Here is a 22,413-nt window from a genome sequence, read left to right as displayed (position 1 = left end):
AGGGCTTCTACGTCCATAGTGGCCAGGATGGTGTTTTCTGGAAGATCACCGATGGATTGTAGTTTCCTCAGGAAGTCAGTGGTGTCTCGAAGATAGCTGGGAGTGCTGGTAGCGTAGGGTCTTAGGACAGAGTCTACATAACCAGACAAGCCTGATGTTAGGGTGCCAATGCCTGAGATGATGGGGCGTCCAGGATATCCAGGTTTATGGATCTTGGGTAGCAAATAGAATACCCCTGGTCGGGGTTCTAGGCATGTGTCTGTACGGATTTGTTCCTGTGCTATGTCAGGGAGTTTTTTTAGCAGATGGTGTAGTTTCTTTAGGTAATCCTCAGTGGGATCAGAGGATAATGGCCTGTAGAATGTGGTGTTAGAGAGCACCACTAGCTGTCACCTTCAGCCCCCAACTAAAACCTCTCCAGCGCATCATCAGAGATCTACAAGCTATCCTGAAAGATGATCCTTTACTCTCACAGATCTTGGGAGACAGACCTGTCCTCGCTTACAGACAACCCCCCAACCTAAAGCAAATACTCACCAGCAACCACACATCACTGAACAAAACCACTAACCCAGGAACCTATCCTTGTAACAAACCCCGATGCCAACTCTGTCCACATATCTATTCAAGTGACATCATCATAGGACCTAATCACATCAGCCATACCATCAGGGGCTCGTTCACCTGCACATCTACCAATGTGATATATGCCATCATGTGCCAGCAATGCCCCTCTGCCATGTACATTGGCCAAACCGGACAGTCTCTACGCAAAAGAATTAATGGACACAAATCTGACATCAGGAATCAAAATACTCAAATACCAGTGGGAGAACACTTTAACCTGTCTGGTCATTCAGTGACAGACCTGCGGGTGGCTATATTACAACAGAAAAACTTCAAAAACAGACTCCAAAGAGAGACTGCAGAGCTAGAATTGATATGCAAACTAGACACAATCAACTCCGGTTTGAATAAGGACTGGGAATGGCTGAGCCATTACAAACATTGACTCTATCTCCCCTTGTAAGTACTCTCACACCTATTATCAAACTGTCTGTACTGGCCTAGCTTGATTATCACTTCAAAAGTTTTTTTTTTTTTTTTTTTTTTTCCTCTTAATTAATTGGCCTCTCAGAGTTGGTAAGACAACTCCCACCTGTTTATGCTCTCTGTATGTGTGTATATATATCTCCTCAATATATGTTCCATTCTATATGCATCCGAAGAAGTGGGCTGTAGTCCACGAAAGCTTATGCTCTAATAAATTTGTTAGTCTCTAAGGTGCCACAAGTACTCCTGTTCTTCTTTTTGCGGATACAGACTAACACGGCTGTTACTCTGAAACCAGTGTAAATCAACTCATCAAGTACTAATGACTCAGACTGCCATCTATGGCCTAGATTCAGGAAAGCATTTAAGGATATGCTTAAATTCATCCTTATTCAGGAAATTCATGACCTAGCCCTATGCAAGTAAAAGGTGCAAAAAAATGTGCTTTAAGTTTGTAAAGAATTTTGGGATTCATCAGGGTGACAAGTGGGAAATACTATTAGTTATTATTTCATTTTGTAAAAAAATGCTAGGCTTTGTAGTTGAGGTGCAAAAATGTCAAGGTTACTCATAAGCTCAGGCTTACACATTACTGTTGTGTTGCAAGTTAAAATAGTGCTAAAAACAAATCAAAGGAAAAAAACCCACAAGGGACACTATCAAGATAAACATTTTAAAGATGTGCTTACCTGTCACTAATAAAATGCTATACGGTATTAAAACTAGAATTTTTTAAAATCTAATGACCTGATTTTCAAAGGTGTGAAGTACTTGCAGCTCCCAGTGACTTCCCCTTTGAAAGTCAGGTGATAAATGTACATTTTCACCATTTACACTGATAGTTTACATTTTGCATTTCATTCATTTTAGACTAACATTTTAGACTGCTCAGTTGTTTTTTTCTGTTTCTTTTGGGCTAGCAGAATGATCATGTGTCTGGCTTCAGAATATACAGGAAATGAAAAACAAAACAACTTTTCACTGACTATAAACAAATACATCTATTCATATTTAGGTCTTGTACATTTGTTTTTAAACAAAACCAAACCTGAATTTGGGGCCGATGGTCCTGAACTGGCAAAGCACTGAAGCGTGTACTTAAACTCTAGCAACATGTCTGAAGTTAAGCATATGTTTACATTCTTTTCTGGATAGGGGTCCAAAGTATCTACACTATTCCCATGTATCACTTTAAATAGTGTAATATGAAACAATATACTAAGGTGCAGAGTAACATCTGCTAAATCTAGGAAATGTCATGCATTTTCATTTTTATAAATATACCTGCTAGCTGCACAATGCCATGCCTCGCAACATCGTAGTATGGATGATCAATGCTTAGTTCAGTGTCTTCACATGCTGCTGGTGTGAAGGAAGTCTTTCGCTTTTCCATTATTGCATGTTCTGCCTCATCTTTCTGTAATTCTAAAGCAGTAAGCAAGAATTTATAAAATCAACTACTAAAAAAATCTTCTATCTCGCATACAATATTGTGAAATTGAGATCCACCCTCCATCCTCACAATGATGCCAGCTTTCTTCACTCACTCATTTATTACTTTTTCAAAGAAGCACCTTCATACTTTCTCCTATGCTGGGCTGCATACATGGGAGGAGCTCCCCATAAACATCTGCAGCAAAGCTCTTTCATTGCCTTCCTTTAAGTTCTTCTTGGCTACGATGCCCACAAAAACTTGACAATGGTTAGGCAGTTCTTATGCTGTGATCACTGCTTGTCATAACAACCAATGTTGTCTCACTGTTTCCTTACGCTTCCCCTGTCTGTCTGTCATATCTTGTTTTATACTTGGATCGTAAGCTCTTTGAGACAGAAAAATCACTGTCTGAAATCTTAAATGCATTGGGGGACACAGTGGGATAGACAGCCTAAGAAAAGCACTAAGGGCCTGATGCAAAATGCAGTGAAATCAATGGGAGTCTTTCCATTTACTTGAGTGGACACTGGACTGGACTCTTTTCAGTGAAAGGTAGATATGGCCTTTACTGTACATGGACATGACATGACATTTCACCAAAAACAAGTGTGATACTTAAAAAGAGATGATCCCAAGCATGCACAGGCCTTGGTGTGGGAAAACAAATACCTAGATCAAACACATTGTGAGCTGAATGCAAAGTTACAGCCATTAATATTTCAATACTGTTCAAAAGAATGATTCTGAGAAAGATACTAGAGTAAAATTATAATTGATATACTAACATGCAAGTGACCTGATGGCTTAAATTAAGAAAGGCTGATATTTCAAGAGACACATTATTCCTCTCCCAAAGCATATCACTCACTGTTTGTCAGCTGTTTCTTTATCATACAAGTTATATTAAGATGACGTTAGTAATATTATCAAGAAGAGGAGGTTACTTGCCTATAACTGGAGGTTCTTTGATATGTGTGGTCCCTATCTGTATCCCACTGAGGGTTACACATGTACACCAGGCGTCCAGAGTTGGAGAATTTGAAAGTAGTGTCCATTGGTTTGTGCATGTGCCCTGGTTTGCCTTGTGCTTCTGTCCGAGGCAATAAAGGGCAGGGTGGACAGACTGCATCTTCAGTTCCTTCTGTAATCTGAATTGACCAATCTGCAGCAGAGGGGAAGGTGGGCAGGAAGTGGAATACAGATAGGGACCCACACCTCTTGAGGAACCTCCAGTTACAGGTAAGTTACCTCCTTTTCTTCTTTGAGTGATGGTCAAGTGACTATTCCACTGAGGGTGATTGACAAACAGTACCTAAATTGGAAAAGGGTGCGAGGATAAGGATGGAATGGTTGTGAGGAGAACTGTCGTGTCAAAGGAGGTGTCCGCTGCTGAGTCCTGCACTTAGGTGTAGTGTGCTGCAAAAGGTGTGCACCGAACTCCACATGACTGCTCTAGATACGTCTACAAGTGGAATGTCCTGAAGGGAGGCTGTGGTTCAAGCCTGAGCTCTCGAGGAGTAAGCCTGCACCCCTGTAGGAGGTAGGTCTGATAGTTGGTAGCAGAGTTTAAAGCAACCAGAAATCCATTTGGAATTCTTTGGGTGGAGATGGCTTGCCCCTTGAGTCTCTCTGCTACTGCCACCAGTAGTCAAGGAAACTTCCTGATTGGCTTTGCTCTCTGTAGGTAGAAAGCAAGAGCTCACCATACATCAAGGGAATGGAGTTGACATTCCTCTGCAGAAGCATGTGGTTTCGGAAAGAAAACAGGTAAGTAGATGGTTTGATTGATGTGAAACTGGGAGACCACCTTTGGTACAAATTTGAGATGTAGACGTAAAGAGACTTAATCCTTGTGGAACACCATGAAAGGCAGGTCTGTCATCAGACCCTTGAGTTTGCCGACCCATCTCACAGAAGTAATTGCAACCAGGAAGACAACATTCATAGAAAGGAGGGATATGGAGCATGAAGCTAACAGCTCAAAGGATGGCGTTGTTAACAGAGAAACTAGATTCAGGTCCCACTGGAGTGTGATCATTTGGACAGGTGGGGAGGTTCTGATGAGGCCTTTCCAAAACCTAGTGGTAAGCAGATGCATAATGACAGAGTAACCTTCCACTGGAGGGTTGAACTCGCTAACTGCTGCCAGGTGGACTCTCAAAGAACTGAGGGCAAGACCTGATGACTTTAAGGAGAGACTGTAGTCTAGGATGAGGGGGATCCCCACTGATTCTGGTAAGACTCCTTTGTGTTGAGCCCAAGATGAGAAGTGTTTCCACTTGGCTTGGTAACATCACCTTGTCCTTGAGGACTCGTAGCAGGCGCTGCTCCAGTGTGGGGATTCCTGGGCACCCACAAGGCCAAGGTCCGCAGGTGAGACTGTTCATCTGAAGCAATTCTCATAGCCGTTTTTATCATCATCTCTTTCTCAGGGGGTGTATACATCCACAAACAGGCTCTGGCAAGAAACACTACTGCTTTCTATTCCCACACTTAACACTCTTGGGCCCTGCTTATCTCTTCACCTGTTTATCCAGTCGGAGTGGCTGCAAGCCAGGCCGGCCGATCAAAGCCAGTTCACTACTAGCTCCACCCGGACCATCCTATAACAGGCCAAGGTAACTTGCGGTCAGCCCCAACACTCCACCCCTTGTTTCCTGGCAGAGCTATGCTGATGGGGGGGCCATACACAGCTTCATGGTATGCCATGAGCACTCACACCCACTGTGCCATCCGTCGAACAGAACAACAGAGGGAAACCCACAATACAGAGCAGCCCCTCCATCACTACAAAAACAACAACAGTGGGATGTAACATTAAATTTAGGGCAGCCGTGGCCTTAGGGGACCATCCCTTAAATACATCCCACCAATGATGAACAGTTAGCTCCGACTCAGCCTTCGCTATCCAGACATGGGAGCCATGATCATACAACATTCTTACCTGGGTTCGTGTGAGTGCTGCGCCACGCTCTACCAGCACCTGAGAAACCATAGGGTATTGCTGCAAAAAATATTCCAACTCAGCAAAGGTAACCCCGAGCTCCAGAGAAACATTCCAGGGTCTGAATTCAAGCCACTGCTCGTAAGCATTTCTCGTGGTGCTCCAGTACACCACACCTATGGTGCGGTCAACTACATGGGTGACGTTGCAGCGGCAGTGCTCCATCGGGGGGCTCACTGCACTCCCCATCTTCCCAGACTACCGCGTGAAACGACAACACACACACACACCACCCCGGCTACTGTCATAAACCCACGTGTCGTTGGCAGCACTCCGTCGCAAATGCCCGCAGGTGATTGTATTCCACTGGTCAGCATGGGATGCCGGCCAGACCTCTCCATAGCCGGTGGCCATATTGACCACGGTGGGAAACATAATCGACTTGCCAATTTGAGGAGGCTGGTCTCCCCGTGGCACCTGTCCAGGGGAGCCGGCTTCCACCTGTAAGGGCTTAACAATCTGGCAAATCTTACAAACAGCTTTAGCTGTTTTTAGGGCTACATGTGAGGCGGGTATACCTTGGGCCTGTGCCCAATGGTACGCCCCCTCCTGGCCCAAGTGCCCTGAGTGCGTGTGTATCCAGGAAGCCAAGAGGGAAAGAGCCTCCATCTCATTGGCAGGGGCCACTGTACACTCGGCTATGTGGGCCAGTTGGTCCGTGGCAGCATTCCAACGATGCTCTTGGGTACGATTCTGGTGGGCATCTACATGAAACACATAAATCAAAAGGTCCTGCGCAGAGGAATACAATTCCTGCCAAATAGGGGCGCCTCACACAGGCTTGCCATGGACGGTCCAATCCTGGGCTCTCGAGTGGCCCATCCAGGTGGCCAGTCCCTGAGCCCCTGTCCAAGAGTCAGTGTACAGGCATACCTCAGGGTCCCCAAGGGCAAGCGCCCACCTCACCGCCAGCAGCACAACATAAAGCTCAGCATATTGGCTGGAGGCTCCCTGTCATTCGGTAGTCTCGTGCAACTGGCGAACAGGATTTAAGGCAACAGCTCTCTAGCGCTGCATATTACGAACATACCTGGCCAAGCCATCAGTAAACCAGGCGTTGGGCCACTTGCAGCGCTCAAACTATCAAATGAGGCACCCCATTGCACAGTGGGGGCTTCAGGCGGGGGCTGGACTGCAGTGGGGGCCTCGTACTCCTCCTGGGGCTGCACCAACTGTTCATGAAGCTTATTAGTACCATGGGGTCCTGCGCCGGCACGGTCATTAATATACCACTTCCACTTCACAATAGAGCTCTGTTGTGCCCTCCCCACTCGATTTCCAGTGTTGGGTTCCAAAATCCAATTCATAATGGGGATTTTGGGCTGTAAAACCCACAGTCTGCCCCTCAGTCAGGTGCTCAGTTTCAATCCAGGCCCAATAGCAAACCAAAAGCTGCTTTTCGAACAGAGTATACTGGCTGGCCGCTTCAGGGAGTTTACAAGACCAAAATCTGAGGGGACGCTTATTGCGGGCACCCAACAATTTTTGCCACAGACTCCAAGAGGCGTAATCCTCCAGCACTGACACCTCCAGGTGAAAGGGGCTATGAGGATCATAGGGGCCCAAGGGCATTGCGATCTGGATGGCAGCTTTAGCCTCCTCAAATGCACACTGCTGGGATTTGCCCCAATCGAATGGGGTCTTTTTCCTAGTGACATTATAAAGGGTCTTTAAAAGCAAAGCGAGGTGTGGGATGTGGTTACGCTAGTAACCAAACAACTCGATCACTCGCTGCGCCTCAACCTTGGCTGAAAGCTGGGCAATTTGGTCTACAACAGAATGAGGGATGTGGCACTGCGCCCCATGCCACATGATCCCAAGGAATTTCACGCATCAGCTGGTGGGCTGTACTTTGTTGGGATTAACACCCCCCCCCCCCGGCCTGCATGTGAGTGGTGAGCGCCTGCAAGGTTCACTCCAAGCTCAGTGGTTTGAGCATTGGCCTGCTAAACCCAGGGTTGTGAGTTCAATCCTCGAGGGGGCCATTTAGGGATCTGGGGCAAAAATCTGTCTGGGGATTGGTCCTGCTTTGAGCAGGGGGTTGGACTAGATGACCTCCTGAGGTCCTTTCCAACCTTGATAGTCTATGATTATGGTCAATGCCCTGAATCATCAAATCATCAATATAGTGGTGAATACCACTGATTCTTCAGGGGTAAATATCTGGAGGTCATCCGCCACCAACCCATGGCACAACGTGGAACTGTGGACAGATCTCTGTGGTAATCGAGTGAAAGTGTACTGCCCCAGGTGAAGGCAAATTGGGCTTGTGCCTCTTCAGCAATGGGAACTGAGAAAAAGGCGTTGGCCAGATCAATAATGGCATACCATTCCCCCTCGGTCCGCCCGATGGCCTCAATTAAAATCACAACATCAGGAATAGCGGCCGTGGGGGCACCTCCCTGTTCAGGGCCCGGTAGTCTACTGTCATTTATCCAGACCCGCCACACCGGGCTGTTACAAAGAAATACCACTGGCTTAATGACCCCTGCCTGCTGCAACTCAGTGATAGTCTCCCCTATCTCCTTCTGTCCCACTTCCTTGAATTTGCTGTAATTCAGGAAATCATATTTGGCTGACAATGCCTGATAGTTTGCGATTCTCAATTGCAAGCTGGAAGATGAGAATACTTTACAACCCAGAAGATCTAAGCACTTCCCTTCTTTAGCTGTAGATTGAGGGTGTTGTTGTTTAGATCTTTCTGTAGTAGCCTGGACTACAAGGGAATTTGGGGGTGGGGGTGAGAAAAGAAATTTGGAGTCTTTGGCAGGAACACAGTAGCATTTTTTCACTCCTTTGGGAGTAGCTGTGCAGGTGGCTGGGGTGTGCCATACTGTTCTGGCAGCGTCCAGTATGGCTTTGCTAATCAGCAATGCTATTCTCACTGGCGAAGGATATCCAGACGCTTGTGCTGGGAATCTTGGATCTCTTCTGCAGAGATCTGGAGTTTCCCCTCGACTCTCCTTAACTCCTGCAACTGTCTGAATTGATCTGGCAGAGAATTGATCTGACTGATGCAGCCACCGTGTTGTCAGGAGAGGAAGAGAGGAGCCCTGCTCGTCCTGGCAGAACAGCTGGGATCAAGCTAAAAAGTTCTTATTCTACCATCGGGTCTGTATGCCTGGTGGATGGATCCGCCCCACCCTTTATCGCCTCGGACGGAAGCACAAGGTGAGGCAGGGCACATGCACGGACCAACGGACATTACTTTCAAATTCTCCAACTTTGGACGGATGGTTTGCATGCGTACCCCTCAGTGGCATACAATAGGGACCATCACTCGAAGAGGAACATTATTAACTCCACTTTTTGGGTGTTTCAACAACAACATTTTGCATTCTGAACACCTATGTATTTCATATAACTTGACCTCTACCCGAAATACATATGGGAAAACAGAGTATATAAGGTATTTATTCCAATCAGATTTATGTGCAAATAACTAATAACTGTGCAGAAAATACTCTTTCTACATAATTTGTTTTATTTTCCATTGCACAATTTTCCAAGATCTATCAGATTACCCTTTAAACAGGAACATATTAGGATTGTGGGTTTTTTTTTTTTGTTTTGTTTCATTTTGCCTTGTAACATGGCTTTGTAACAAAAATGCATTTAAAAAACATGAAAAATAATTACACTCATGGCTGGGCCTGGGTTTGTACGGGTATGCATGTGTGTTTGGTTTTGTTTAAATATCATGACCTTCTCCCTGAACTCTCTCAATAAAAAAAAAAAAAAAAAAATCCATAGAAAATAAAATAGTGGCACTTTTAGTCTTAGAAAAAAGATGTACCTATCAAAATAACCTATTTGTTACCTCTGCACACATGTAAGGATAAAATTCATAACATTGCCTACAAATGTATACTTCCCTACCTTTTAAAAATGATGAACTACAAAGGCAAAAATATACCACTCTGAACAGCTGGATGCTGTGGCTGTAAGGACAGAACACTTATGCCCCGAGAGCTAGTTGGGAAATAATGGATAACAAAAACACAACCCAGACATGATTTTTTTTTAAAATACAACCAACCACCAATAAAAAAAACCCCAACTTTGAATCATATTAAAAATCAGAACAAGGACAACAGTGTTCAGTTTTGCTTATGAATTTTAAGTTTCTGCACAGTATAATCAACCTTAGTAAACAAACAAAAAACAATAAAGCGGGGCAGGGACAGAAAGAGTTAACATATTAATATCATGGGGTAGAACAGGGGAAGTTGTTTAGTAAACAAATGTGCTTACAAACATTGAGTTCACCAGAATCAATTGATATACAAAAGGCTATATTAACTTAAATATACAATATACTTTTTAACATAAAAGACCCAGAAATTTAAACCAAAGTTTCATAAACACTCTGCCACTCTTAAGCTTATTTTGTACTGTACATAGGCAATCTCAAGTGTAAAAATTTATAATTAACTCTGACTGGTTTAGACTCACATGGTAAAGAACTGCAGATGTAAAGCAAACATGTGTATTCATTTGTACTGTAGTTACCTGCAGTGATTAAAGACGCCCTACTATAAATCAGGAACTTTTTTGAGACTAGCTACCTTGAATTGATTGAAATAATTCCTTATTAACCATTTTTTAATTTTTGGCAAAGGTAGGAGGGAGGATGTCTCATAGTAAAAAATGCTCATTATTCCAAACTGAGAACAACCCAACTACTGTTCATCACCCTGCTTCAGTTCCTGCTGGCAGTTACTGCTGTTAACCCTGGCTATGAGGGAAAAGGGAAGGCCTGATCCACAGACTACTGAGATCAATGGGATTCTAATTTCCATTGACTTAACTGGATTTTGGCTCAGTCACCAGGACGAAAATGGGAGCCAGCTGTTGTAGAAATACATGATGACTGGGAAATCAAAGTGATAATATGGGACAGGGTAGGAAAGATAGAGTAAAATATAGATTGTAAAAGGTTCCTCCCCCAAGGTTCAGTCTGGCATTCTCAGAACTGAGGTTTGGGTTGTTTTTTTTTAAACACTGATTTTTCAAACTGATGAGCCCCGTAAAACCAGGGTCATATTGCTCTGTTCTTCTAACATATTCGGAGATAACATGCAATACCGCAATCTCTATGCACATTCAATACTTGTCTCTTTGGAGTAATGACTCCCATTTGTGCCACAATATGTGATGATGGTGATATGCCGATAGTCTAGAATTGCACTGGGAACATATACCAATAATTCATAAAAGTTGCATGTATTAAACTAACCTTCAACCCTAATGGCTTTAATAGGGTACACATCAGTACAGTGGCTATAACTCATATTGGATTGCTCAAAATAGTATTACAAAATGCCTGTGAAGTTTCTCACTTAGTGAAGACGCTCTATTAAATCATCTGTAATTCTACAAAGATATTATTTGAAGTGCAATAAAAAATATTTACCTATTTCGGCTAATTCCTCAAAATCAATTTCAGACATGTTTTCTATTAGGAACAAGCCTAATTCTTGCTGACCGATATTTGCTGGATTTGATGCCTCTTGGTTCTCAATCAACCCTAGAAAAACATAAACAGTTACCATCACTGTGAAAAAGCCTTCAGCTTTTGTTTACATTGTGTACGACTAAAGAAAAAAATCCTATTATATGATTATGATTGGGTTATTGGAACCAAATCATTTTTATTTGGTAGAAATGTTGTTACAATAAAGAGGATTATAATAGGTTTTGACTTAGCAGTCAAGGTAATGGAAGGTGTAGTAACAGGATTTTCAGCAAAGACGATCTATAGAATGATTTATTTTGGATATTTTCCTTCTTCAAAATACATATTTAATATATATTGTGACTACAGCCATCAGAATTAAAGAATTGTCAGTAATCTCTTCTTGGGCTACATAATTCCTTTTATTCATCTCACAGCTATCTGTCATTTCCAGGAGAAAGTAAAGTCTATACTCATTCACAGTCGCCATCTTTATTTTGTTCTGCTACAGCAATAATTCTAATTTGACAAAATTGATTCCATATCAAACAAAATCATGAAAACTTCAGGTAGACATAACAACACTAAATACTGAAGCTACACAGCACCTCAGATATTTTACTGAGGCACAGAGATATTAAGTGACTCACCCAAGGTCAACACAACTACTCTGTGTCAGGAATTGGGAATGGGATTTGGAAGTCCTGTCTCCCAAATTCCTTCTCCATTAACTACAATACTCTCTTAAATTGAAAATCTGGGCTCAAATTGGCAGGGAGGCCAGAAAAAGATCAAGCTTTTCAAACTCTTCCTTTGTTTTCATTTTTAAAAATAGCATCATGATTCTGTAGTTATTTTCTTTATAGAATTAAAAAGAACACCGGTAAATTTATAGCTGGCTGAAGAAAAAGTGCACATGAGTACACCCAAACCTTCCCCCAAGCTTAAATGTCAGCAATGCTATAATATGGAAGATCATCTTCAGCACTGGGTGTGCAAACAAGCACACAAACCATTTAGATTTCCTTGTCAATTCCCCTGCTCCTTACTGCTACATCATGTAGCTCCCACAGCCCAAAAAGGTTCTGGATTTTTTTCTTCCCTTTTTAAGAATACACTAGAAATAGGTTTTTAAAAAATCCATAGAGAACTGAGATATTACTAGTATTCCCAATGAAGTAGAAGTTCATTTCAGCAAAGCACTTAAGCATGTGCTCATCTTTAAGCACAAGTAATTCCTATTTTGAACACATACTTACATGCTTTGCTGAACTGCGACCCACATCGTTAGAATGGTCATACATAAAATTTTAATGGTACACTTGAACGACATATTCAAAAGCCCTTCTTATGACTAGTCTTTGGACAGATGTGTCGAATGTTAGCACTCTCACCTTCTTCCTTCATATGCCTGAGCTATTTTGTTACATATATTTGATATTTATGAAAACATAACCACTGCTGGCCAAAGTCAGCTATGGCGTTACCCCACAGCAGTTAATGAAGTTGTACTGCTTACAGCAGGGCTGAATCTGGTCCCACCTCTTCAGTTATGTTCATTAAAGAGCAAGGTAGATCAGGACACACAAATTCACTGCATATCCAACACAGATGATTATAAAAGGGCTCCCAAAGAGGGTTAAACTAGGGCAGCTGAAATGTTGAATTTCCATTCCATGAAAAATTCTGACATTTCAGAGGAAAAAAATGTTCTAAATCATAATATGTCAAAATTTTGAGATTTTCTGTTAATTTTTTTTTTATTATTTTGGGTGAATCAAGAGATTTTGTTTCAGTTTTGAAATATTTTATTTTTTAATTTTATTTTTACATTATTTTAAATTAGGGTTTAATATTTTTTTTACAAAATATAAAATAAAATAATTTAAAATAATTGGTGTTTGGTATGCTAAACAGCAACTGGAAACTGGTAATTGACATTCACATTGATAATTCAGTATGGTAATTGGCTTGGTAATTGGTTTTTGGTTTGGTAACGTGTATTCTAATTGATTTGGTAATTGGTACTTAGTTTGCTCATCGGTAATTGGTATTCCAGCTGGTGTTATATGATTGGTATTCTAATTGGTAACTGGTTTAGTAAAAATTAAAATATATAAACATATAAATTTAAAAACAAAAAGTCATTATGAAATGAAAAATCATTCTGTTCCAATAAAATTGAATGCTTTGACCTTTTCAAAACATATCAATTTTGATAAAACAGACTTTTTACAATAGAAAACGTTCCATCATACATTTTTTGACCATCCCTAAATTAAACATGCATTATTTATAGCTTGATACACAACTGTGTGTTACGCCCAAATTCAGCCAAGTACTTAAGCATTTAAGTGATTTGCTGAATCAGGATGTTAATCATACTGAGCTGTTTGTAACTATACAGCCAATTATTATTTTGTTAAATTCCACCAATTTATCTTTCACTATCACTTACATTCTGGGCCAGAAGCAGGCAAACTACGGTCAATGGGAGCTGCAGGGGAGGCGCCTGCGGACAGAGCAGCACGCAGCAGAGCCACCTGGCTGACCCTCCGCGTAGGAGCCGGAGAAAGGACGTGCTGCTGCTTCTGGGAGCTGCTTGAGGTAAGCGCCACCTGGAGCCTGAACCCCTGAGCCACCCCGCCATACCCCAAACCCCTGCTCCAGCCTTGATCCCCCTTCCACCCTCCAAACCCCTCAGTCCCAGCTGGGAGCACCCTCCTGTACCCCAAACCTCTCATCCCCAGCCCCACCACAGAGCCCTCACCTCCCCATGCTCCAACCCTCTGCCCCAGCCCTGATCCCCCTCCTGCCATACAATTTCTATACCCAGATGTGGCTCTCGGGCCAAAAAGTTTACCCACCCCTGCTCTGAGCTGTCAGAATGTCCAACTCAACAACTAATCTTAAGGACAAGTAAAGCAACTGAGTGGCCATTAGCAGCTCTGCTCATTTTCTGAGTCCCCTCATCTAAAACAAGTTCTGCAAATCACAGCCCAATTGCACTCTCAGATAGCCGGTCTGAAGAGGGGGAAGCAATATCTCACTGCCAGGCATACCCCTGGACCCTTCCATCCCAGCTCAACCTTAAAATCAAAGTCCATATTACAGAACATAATAAACTAAGGTCCTCATCTTGAAATTCTCTGCATGGACACAGGGAACTACCAGTGCAGAGAAGCTGCAGGATCAGGGCCAAAAAGAATTTAAGTTACAAGAATGTAAGAGTATTTAAAACTTTTGTTCTTAATTTTAAACACCACTACTAGAACCAGAAATAATAATATTCTTAAAAACAAACAAACAAAAAATCCAGTTCCAAACTGGGGATTTTTTCCCTCCAGCTAAAGTTCTCATGAACAACAGGATTAAAGATGAATCTACTTACAGAGTCTCTGAACACTGCTACAGTGCATGCTATCGTATTCTTAGGGGGAGAAATGAAAACCTGAATAGAAGGAAAGAAAACTAATATTCCATACGATAGTTACCTCCTTAAGACTCAAGCTGGAAAAACCTTCTCTTTTATATAGCTTCTTTCAGACCCTGCAGGATGGAAACAACTCCTCCTCTTTAGCACTAATTGGACCACTCCCAGCTTTAATAAAGTAATCTGAGCAAAAAGATTTAAACATCCCCACAAAACTGCTCAGTAAGGTCTGATTTTTACCAAGTAACATTATTGTACATGTGATATCAACAACTCTAGTATTCAGTGTTTTCCACACATTTAATGTGCAAAGTTATTAGGATGCCAAAAACAATTTAGATGAAGAAAAAGGCAGACGGGGAAGCAACTATCTGCCTGGTTTTGGGCTTATTGTTCCCTCAGGGGCTGCAATTAGAAAGTTTCTAGTTACAAGACAAATTTATTGTAGCACCCTAGAAAATTGATTTCCTCTTGACCGCAGCATTCTCAGTTCCTAAGAGATAACATAATCTGCTTAATAGCATTCTATGCCAAATATCACCATTTCTGATAAACTGCCAGACTCGCTCCACCTCAAATTTGTTATGATAGAAGTTTGGAATCATTTTACACTATACCACAATCTGTATCCCTTCACATGCAATCTTATTACTTACTGACAGCCCTAATAGATTGTTACTTGATTAAAAAAAAAAAAAAAAAAAGAAAGCCGCCACACATACAGTAAGTAGTCTGATAATGAACTAGCACCTATGGATATTTCAAACAAAGGCAAGGGATCCCTCACAATGTTTGTCAATATATATGCCTCTTTGATGCCTCCTCTTTTTTGTTCCTTCAGCTGTCAGATATGTTTCTTTTTCAAATTTAAATAGAATGCTTTTGCTCAAATTTTTCCCGAACATTCCTGACCTCTACTGATAATTCAGATGGAAATAATATATAGGCTCAATATTTGTTTATATGACATAAGGTGCAAAAGTGAACTAGAGAGGCTTCTGGGGATTATTTTATCATTGGTAATCAAAAATTACAACAACTTTGCATTTATATTGAGGAATCCCAAACAAATTTCTCTCTCTCTCTCTCACATACACATACTCACTAAGTGAATGAACTGTTGTGAATAATTTATTTAACAACAAATTTAACTTCCTTTCCTTTTCCTGGATTATCTTCAAGGAGCTTATTTTTTTCTCAATTTATTTACCATTTAGGATGTACTAAGCATACTTAGCCCAAAGATTTCTCATGAGCAGTTTGCTGAAAGTATTTGATAGTCAATATTCAAGTTGCGTTGGTTCATTTCATATTCTCTAATGCAGGCTTACGTTACCTCTCTTCACAGACATCCGTATCTCCTTCACTAGCCACTTTCTTCTTTTTTTTTTCCATCTCCCTTTCTATTTTTTCTCCTGATCCTCCCTTCTTTCTTTATGCTGGGCTGCTGTTTAACATTTGGGTATTCACATAAGTAACCTACCAAACAGCAATACATAGGACCAGATTCGCCAGTCCTCTAAAACTACTTTGTGGCAAGAGATATGTGATAGAGAATTTCCCTTGCATAGGGGAACTCTCCTACCATAGAAAGTTGGTGATGATGCTCTGGTGCCTCCTGCTCCAGCCATATCCTCAACCTCTGGGTTTAAGAGAGGAAGCGTGTGAGGGGCATAGTGGGCTGGTGCCTGGTGGAATGGAGTGCCACCATGCCCGATCCTCCTCCAGTAGGTATAATTTTTATTTTTTTAAATGGAGATATCCTATCTCCTAGAACTGGAAGGGACCTTGAAAGGTCATCGAGTCCAGCCCCCTGCCTTCACTAGCAGGACCAAGTACTGATTTTGCCCTAGATCTCTAAATTGCCCCCTCAAGGATTGAACTCACAACCCTGGGTTTAGCTGGCCAATGCTCAAACCACTGAGCTATCCCTCCCCCCTAATGTTCTATGCCAGTGACAGAAATTAAAGTAGCCCCATTATAAATAAATTAATGGAGATATCCTATCTCCTAGAACTGGAAGGGACCTTGAAAGGTCATAAAGTCCAGCCCCCTGCCTTCACTAGCAGGACCAAGTACTGATTTTACCCCAGATTCCTAAGTGGCCCCCCTCAAGGATTGTACTCACAACCCTGGGTTTAACAGGCCAATGCTCAAACTGCTCTAAGTTCTTCCGGGGTTGGGCAACCAAAGCTCAGTGAGCTGCAAGCCACTCTTTGTGCCCACTAGTCTCCACACAGCTCAGAGAGAGTGGCAAATCAAGGACCCACAGCATGAGGTCTCTACTGTGGCACATAAAACATATGTCTATTTTACTAGTGACATAAAAATTCACCCTCACCTTACACGAAGGATACTAGTATTTATGGCATGTGCACAAATATAATTCAGTTCTCTTTCTGGGTTTTTTGTGTGTGCCTGTGTTTGTTTTTTAAAGTGACTGTTTCTTGAATTTCTGACACAGAACCAGGACTGGTACAACTTACCTCTTGAGGTCATCTCTCAGGATCACAGCAAGGTTGTATTCTAAATGTGAAAATATTTTAATCTTAGCATGCTATTTGCCACCATACACATACACATTTGCCAACAGACACAGCAGTGACCAACAAAGACATTAGTGAGCCTGCAAAGGCTCATTTAACTTCACTACTGTGAATAGTTCTATGATTTCAATGAGACAATTCACAATAGCAAAGGTAAACAAGTGTATAGGTCTTGATGAGATCAGGGCCTAAATGGAAAGGCCAAATAAAATTATCAGAGCTGGTCAAATTTTCCTGAATTTCAAGTTTTTGACAGAATTTCTCATCAAAAATGAATTTTTGAACAAAAAATGAATGTAAATTTTTCAACAAAAAATAATCAAAAATGTGGGTTTTGGCCAGCTGTAGTGCTGGTCAAAACTTTTCAACAATTGAAAAAATGGACAGAACTACAGAACTTTGATATTTTGCAAAACAGCATAAAAATTTAGAAAAAAAAAAAACAAAATGCTTTTTCACTAGCCGGAAAATTCCCCAGGTGGAGGCTCCAGCCACTGGGGAAAGAGCACATTCACACTTAGCATTCTTTAAAAATGAAAAATATTGAACAAAAGCTAAATGGTTTCTCACTAACATTTTCACTTATGAAGAAAAAATTTTTCCACTGAAAAATAGCCTGTCACCCAAAAATGTTTCACCAGCTTCTAATTACAACTAGGCCCTGCACCCTTCGCCCCTACCATGTTACTGGCCAGTTTCCTTGGAAACATACCAGCATCTAGGAAAATTAATTTCAGCAGGATAACCAGAGAGCACCACTTTCTTTCATATCCGTTGAAAGAAAAATCTGGAGTTATATGGGGTCAAAACAAAAGAGAGAAGAGAGACACTCAACCACAGCTCTTTGACAGCAAGAAAATGTGCTATCTGATAAACAGTCTCTCTTGAAATGTCTCTTTTCAGTTCACAAACTGGTTTTCATTCTACAGAAAGTGAAACACTTCCTGAACAAAGAACAGCTATGCTTCAAAATGAACCGATTATCTGAGATCACAATTCTTTTAATACAAAAGTGGTTTTACACTCAGGTCACGGCAACTTTTCTTAGTACAATGTCATAGGCTTTTTGGCTCCTTCATTTAGGGGTGAAGTCCTCTCAATAGTCAGTAGTAGTAGATTAGAGCTCCCCTGAAATGCACCAAAAATAATTTTCACCTTTTCTACTTAATCAATCAGATTTTGTTTTGTTTCCTGTTTGTTTTTTCAAACCACATAGTGTTTGATGGAAATGGATATCTCACCAGACCTTTCAACTCTAGTTTACTGCTCAGAATCCAGCCTGAGTCAGCAGAGATCAGAAATCTAATCTGTTTATCAGACAGCTGTTTTAGTGGCCTAGGTGACATAGGTTGGAAGCTTCAGTCAAGATCCTAGTGGAAAGAAGTCAGCATCACCAAATCACCATCACAAATGTGGAAAAAAAAAAGTAATTTCAGATGAGAGGATAAATATAAGTTTAAATATCTTCTTAATGTTGGTATGGTATTTATCAGAGGTGGTTTTTACCAGGAAAATCCATGTTTTTAACCACCCACGGAAAAAACTACCGGTAGTTAGTACCAGTTTAAGGCATTTTCTACAATGGAACCCCGTTGATCCGATCCAATTTGGACTGGGGCCAGATCAGATCATCAAAATGTTGGATAATCAAGAGCGTGGGTGGGGCTTTGACTGTCAGCCCCAAGCAACGGGGCTCCGCCTGTCGGCCCCGCTGTCCCATTCAGTTAATATAGAGAGCTGGATAATGGAGGCTTGGATCAAACGGCGTTCTAATGTATTTTAAAACTGTTTGATTAATGCGCACCACAAACCACATTACATTTAGCTTTAGTTACATATTCAAATTGTGGTAACCTATGAATCTACTGCCTTATATTAATTTAGGGTTGTACAAATAAAAAGTTTTTAAAACTACAGTGGGCATAATACTAATGAATGTAACCATAATACTGAACATCAGAATGTCTGTATACATTCTAATTCAGTATTTTTTCAAGGAAGTTATACATGTTATAACTCATATTTCCATTTGCAATATCATATAAACAAAAGTCAAAAACATTCAATTACATGAAAACAATAATGCAGAATGATAGGCTTGAAACATTAAGCAATCAGAAGCATGCCGAGTTGTAGACTACCAGTCTGGGTCCATTTGGCCACACAGGATTCGGCAGCAAAACAACTTCAATGTAATGGACAGACCAAGCTGATTCTTCAGCTTTGAATGGATGTTTCCAAAGTTTGAAAGATTTGTTCTATGCTTGATGAACTTACTGGAAACTGTGCAATTGCACCACCAGTTCCGTGAAGTCAGATGGAACATCTGCATTCTTCAGATTTTCCCAGCATGTTACAGGTGAAGCTTTTTCCTTGACAACTGTTGAAAACATTGATTAGGGATACTGAGTTGCTAAATGCAAGTACATATGGCAGAAAGTCAGGATTTTTGCTGAGAGACCATGGCCATGCAATTTTTTCTTGTTCAGCTGACAAGATGCTTTTCCATGTAATGCTTTGCATGCTTCCACACTAAAGAAATCAATAAATGTGACTAACAGTTCACCTGCTACCTGCTTTGTAGACTGACCTTAGGCTGCTGATCATTGCTTGAAAATTTGGATGTTCAATAAAAGAATATTACAGGCATACAAAAATTCGCAATTTTCAAGTCTATCTTTTGTTTCAATTCTGGTGTTGCTTTTGTTACAAACAAATCCATTTTTGCTTGAAAAAAATCACGATATTTCCTCCTCATTGTCTTTGGCCAACTTGGATCTGGCTATTTTGATGTACTTGGCAATGGCGTTGCAGTGTTATCAATATCTTCAGCCTCAGAGTCTGATTCTAATACAATGCAAATAGATTTAGCCAAAGTCAGTGGTTCTGGTGTCTCTTTGTTCTTTCCACTGGTTTCCTCATTTGGTCTTCCTTCCCACTCACTTTTTCTTCAAAGACTCTGCCATCTTCATGGCTATTTTGCTCAATTCATGAATTTGTCTCAAAGTGGTCTTCCATCTTTGCTCATGTTGGAATCAGGGCCGGCTCCAGGGTTTTGGCTGCCCCAAGCAGCCAAAAAAAAAAAAAAAAAAAAAAAAGCTGCGATTATGCTCTGCGGCAGCAATTCGGCAGGAGGTCCTTCGCTCCGAGCGGGAGTGAGGGACCGTCCGCCGAATTGCCGCCAAATAGCTGGACATGCCGCCCCCCTCCGGAGTGGCCGCCCAAAGCACCTGCTTGCCAGGCTGGTGCCTGGAGCCGGCCCTGGTTGGAATATTTGACTTGAGTCACTGTACTCACTGAGTAAGTTGCACTCCAGCCACCCAGATCAAGAGACAGAGTACTGGACTGGACAGTCAATTTGGCAATTTACTTCAAACAGAAATTGAAACTTCTGAATCTGGGAATTCCCCTTCTTTGTTTGCTAAACAAATAGGTAATTTTCATTGCTAAACAAGGAAGGGGAATTCCTAAATACAGACATTTCAGTCTCTGAGATAACCTAAAGCTGTATGTTACTGCCTTGGCTGAGACTCTTTTTATTTAATTTCCTTTAATTAAAATTAAACAGATCATATTACTGCAAAACAATTATCAAATTGCTATATATATATATATATATATTTCAGTAATTTTCATAGAATTAGTCTTATAATAATTCCACTCCCCACCTCACCCCCATTTCTGGTTTAAACTGGTATTTACTGGCACCCTATCCTAAACCAGTTTTTCCTGGGGAAATTGCCAACCTTTATACCAACCCATCTACAGTTGAGACATATTTGTGTGGTGGTATGGGTAAGCTTCAGTGCTTAATTTGTAATGAAAGGGGTGCCGGGTCACATGTAATTTTTTTACATTCATAACTGATGTAGCAAGCTTAGAGGTGCGGGGATTATGAACTTCCAAGCCAAGAGGTCAGAGGGTTCATCCTGGCACAAATTAAGCACTGGTAATCTTATACTACTACTTTTCGTGCAGCAGATAAATAAAGGATTTCAGTTTCCGATACGATCAATTAGATAACTTTTATCAGCACTTCATTTTTTAAAAAAGTATATAGGTACTGCATTAAGCATTTTATTTAAAAAAAGTCAAACATGATCATTCTGTTTTAGCTATAATTCTGAATTTTAGAAATTAAACAAAAAAAGACATCTCCGTATATTATTATTTGAGTCCTAGTTCTCAGCAGCAAACAGTATCAACAAAGTCACGCACAGTTATTTGGAATGCAGATCCACTTTATATACATTAACTCCCCCTGAAATTTCTGAACTTGACTGGTCTGTTCAAGGTCTTGGTGGTTTTGGCTAATGGACTGAAGGGTCAACTATCTGCAACACACACACAAATCAAAAAGCTTAGGAAGGTTGTGTGAAAAATCATGATTACTTTTCTCATCTCAAAAAGAACTTATGGGAGAACAGACAACAAAATTTTGTCTGGTTACTTTTTAGAGTCATTCAACACACTCGCTTGAGGTAAGTATTGCTGCTTTGGGTTGGAGGTTGGAAGGTAGAAGTGTCATTGTCTAATGTCTAACATCTGTATTAACTTACTTTAAAGGCTGAATGTTTCCTGAAGGTAAAGTGTACAGTATTTCAAAACAGAGTTTTCCCAGATTTGGAGTAATATGATAATATATTAAATAGTTATTCTTACATAAGGAGAACTTTATAGTAATAGAACTCGTTCTGAAGTCCACTATACTGGGAAGGATGATATATCAATTACAATTACACAGAGCATCGGGAATAAAAGGTATCCCTTTCTTTTTGCATTCTAGGTTTATCACATTGTTTCATTAATAAAACTTTTTACAAAATTCCTGTTGGGAAACTGTGAATGTAAAGAGTAATATTGATTTGAGCCAGATTTTTGTTCACAGCATTAGCCCAAAATAAATCCTTCTCAATGGCTATTTTCCCTTCAAGTAACAAGAGTTCAAATTTAGTTGTCTTGAGCTATGTACTTACAGCTGTTCTAGGTGATTAATGTTATTGATATGGGTATAGAGCAGGAATGGGCAAACTTTTTGGCCTGCAGGCCACATTGGGGTTCCGAAACTATGGAGGGCCAGGTAGGGAAGGCTGTGCCTCCCCAAACAGCCTGGCCCCCGCTCCCTATCCACCCCCTCCCACTTCCTACCCCCTGACTCCTCCCCTCCCACTTCCTGCCCCCTGACTCCTCCCCAGAACCCCCCACCCATCTGATCTCCCCTGCTCCTTGTCCCCTGATGCCCCCTCCCAGGACCCCCCACCCCTATACACCCCCCCGCTCCCTGTCCCCTGACTGCCCCACCCCTGTCCACACCCCCACCCCCTAACAGGCCCCCTGGGACTCCCACGACCCTCCAACCCTTCCCTTCCCCCGGACGCCCCCCCCCCCCAAACCTCCGCCCCATCCAACCGCCCCATGCTCCCTGTCCCCTGACTGCCCCCCAGGACCTCCCGCCCCTTATCCAACCTCCCCCACCCATTCCTC

General features: G+C 41.5%; 1 protein-coding gene across 2 annotated transcripts in view; it reads right to left on the bottom strand.

The window, feature by feature from the left end:
• The window catches only part of ARHGAP8 (Rho GTPase activating protein 8), a 111,292-nt gene that overhangs the window by 80,564 nt on the left and 8,315 nt on the right, over positions 1-22,413 (bottom strand). For both annotated transcript variants that reach the window (XM_034783836.1, XM_034783847.1), the window contains exons 2-3: positions 10,909-11,022; positions 2,338-2,478 (exon numbers count right to left, since the gene is read on the bottom strand). In XM_034783836.1, coding sequence (XP_034639727.1) covers positions 2,338-2,478; positions 10,909-10,945 — 178 coding nt within the window. In that variant the 5' untranslated portion in view covers positions 10,946-11,022. The remainder of the gene's footprint in view (positions 1-2,337; positions 2,479-10,908; positions 11,023-22,413) is intronic.

Source organism: Trachemys scripta, chromosome 1 (genome assembly GCF_013100865.1).
Source record: "Trachemys scripta elegans isolate TJP31775 chromosome 1, CAS_Tse_1.0, whole genome shotgun sequence".
NCBI classification, from domain to species: domain Eukaryota; kingdom Metazoa; phylum Chordata; order Testudines; family Emydidae; genus Trachemys; species Trachemys scripta.
This window is presented reverse-complemented; position numbering and strand designations above follow the sequence as displayed.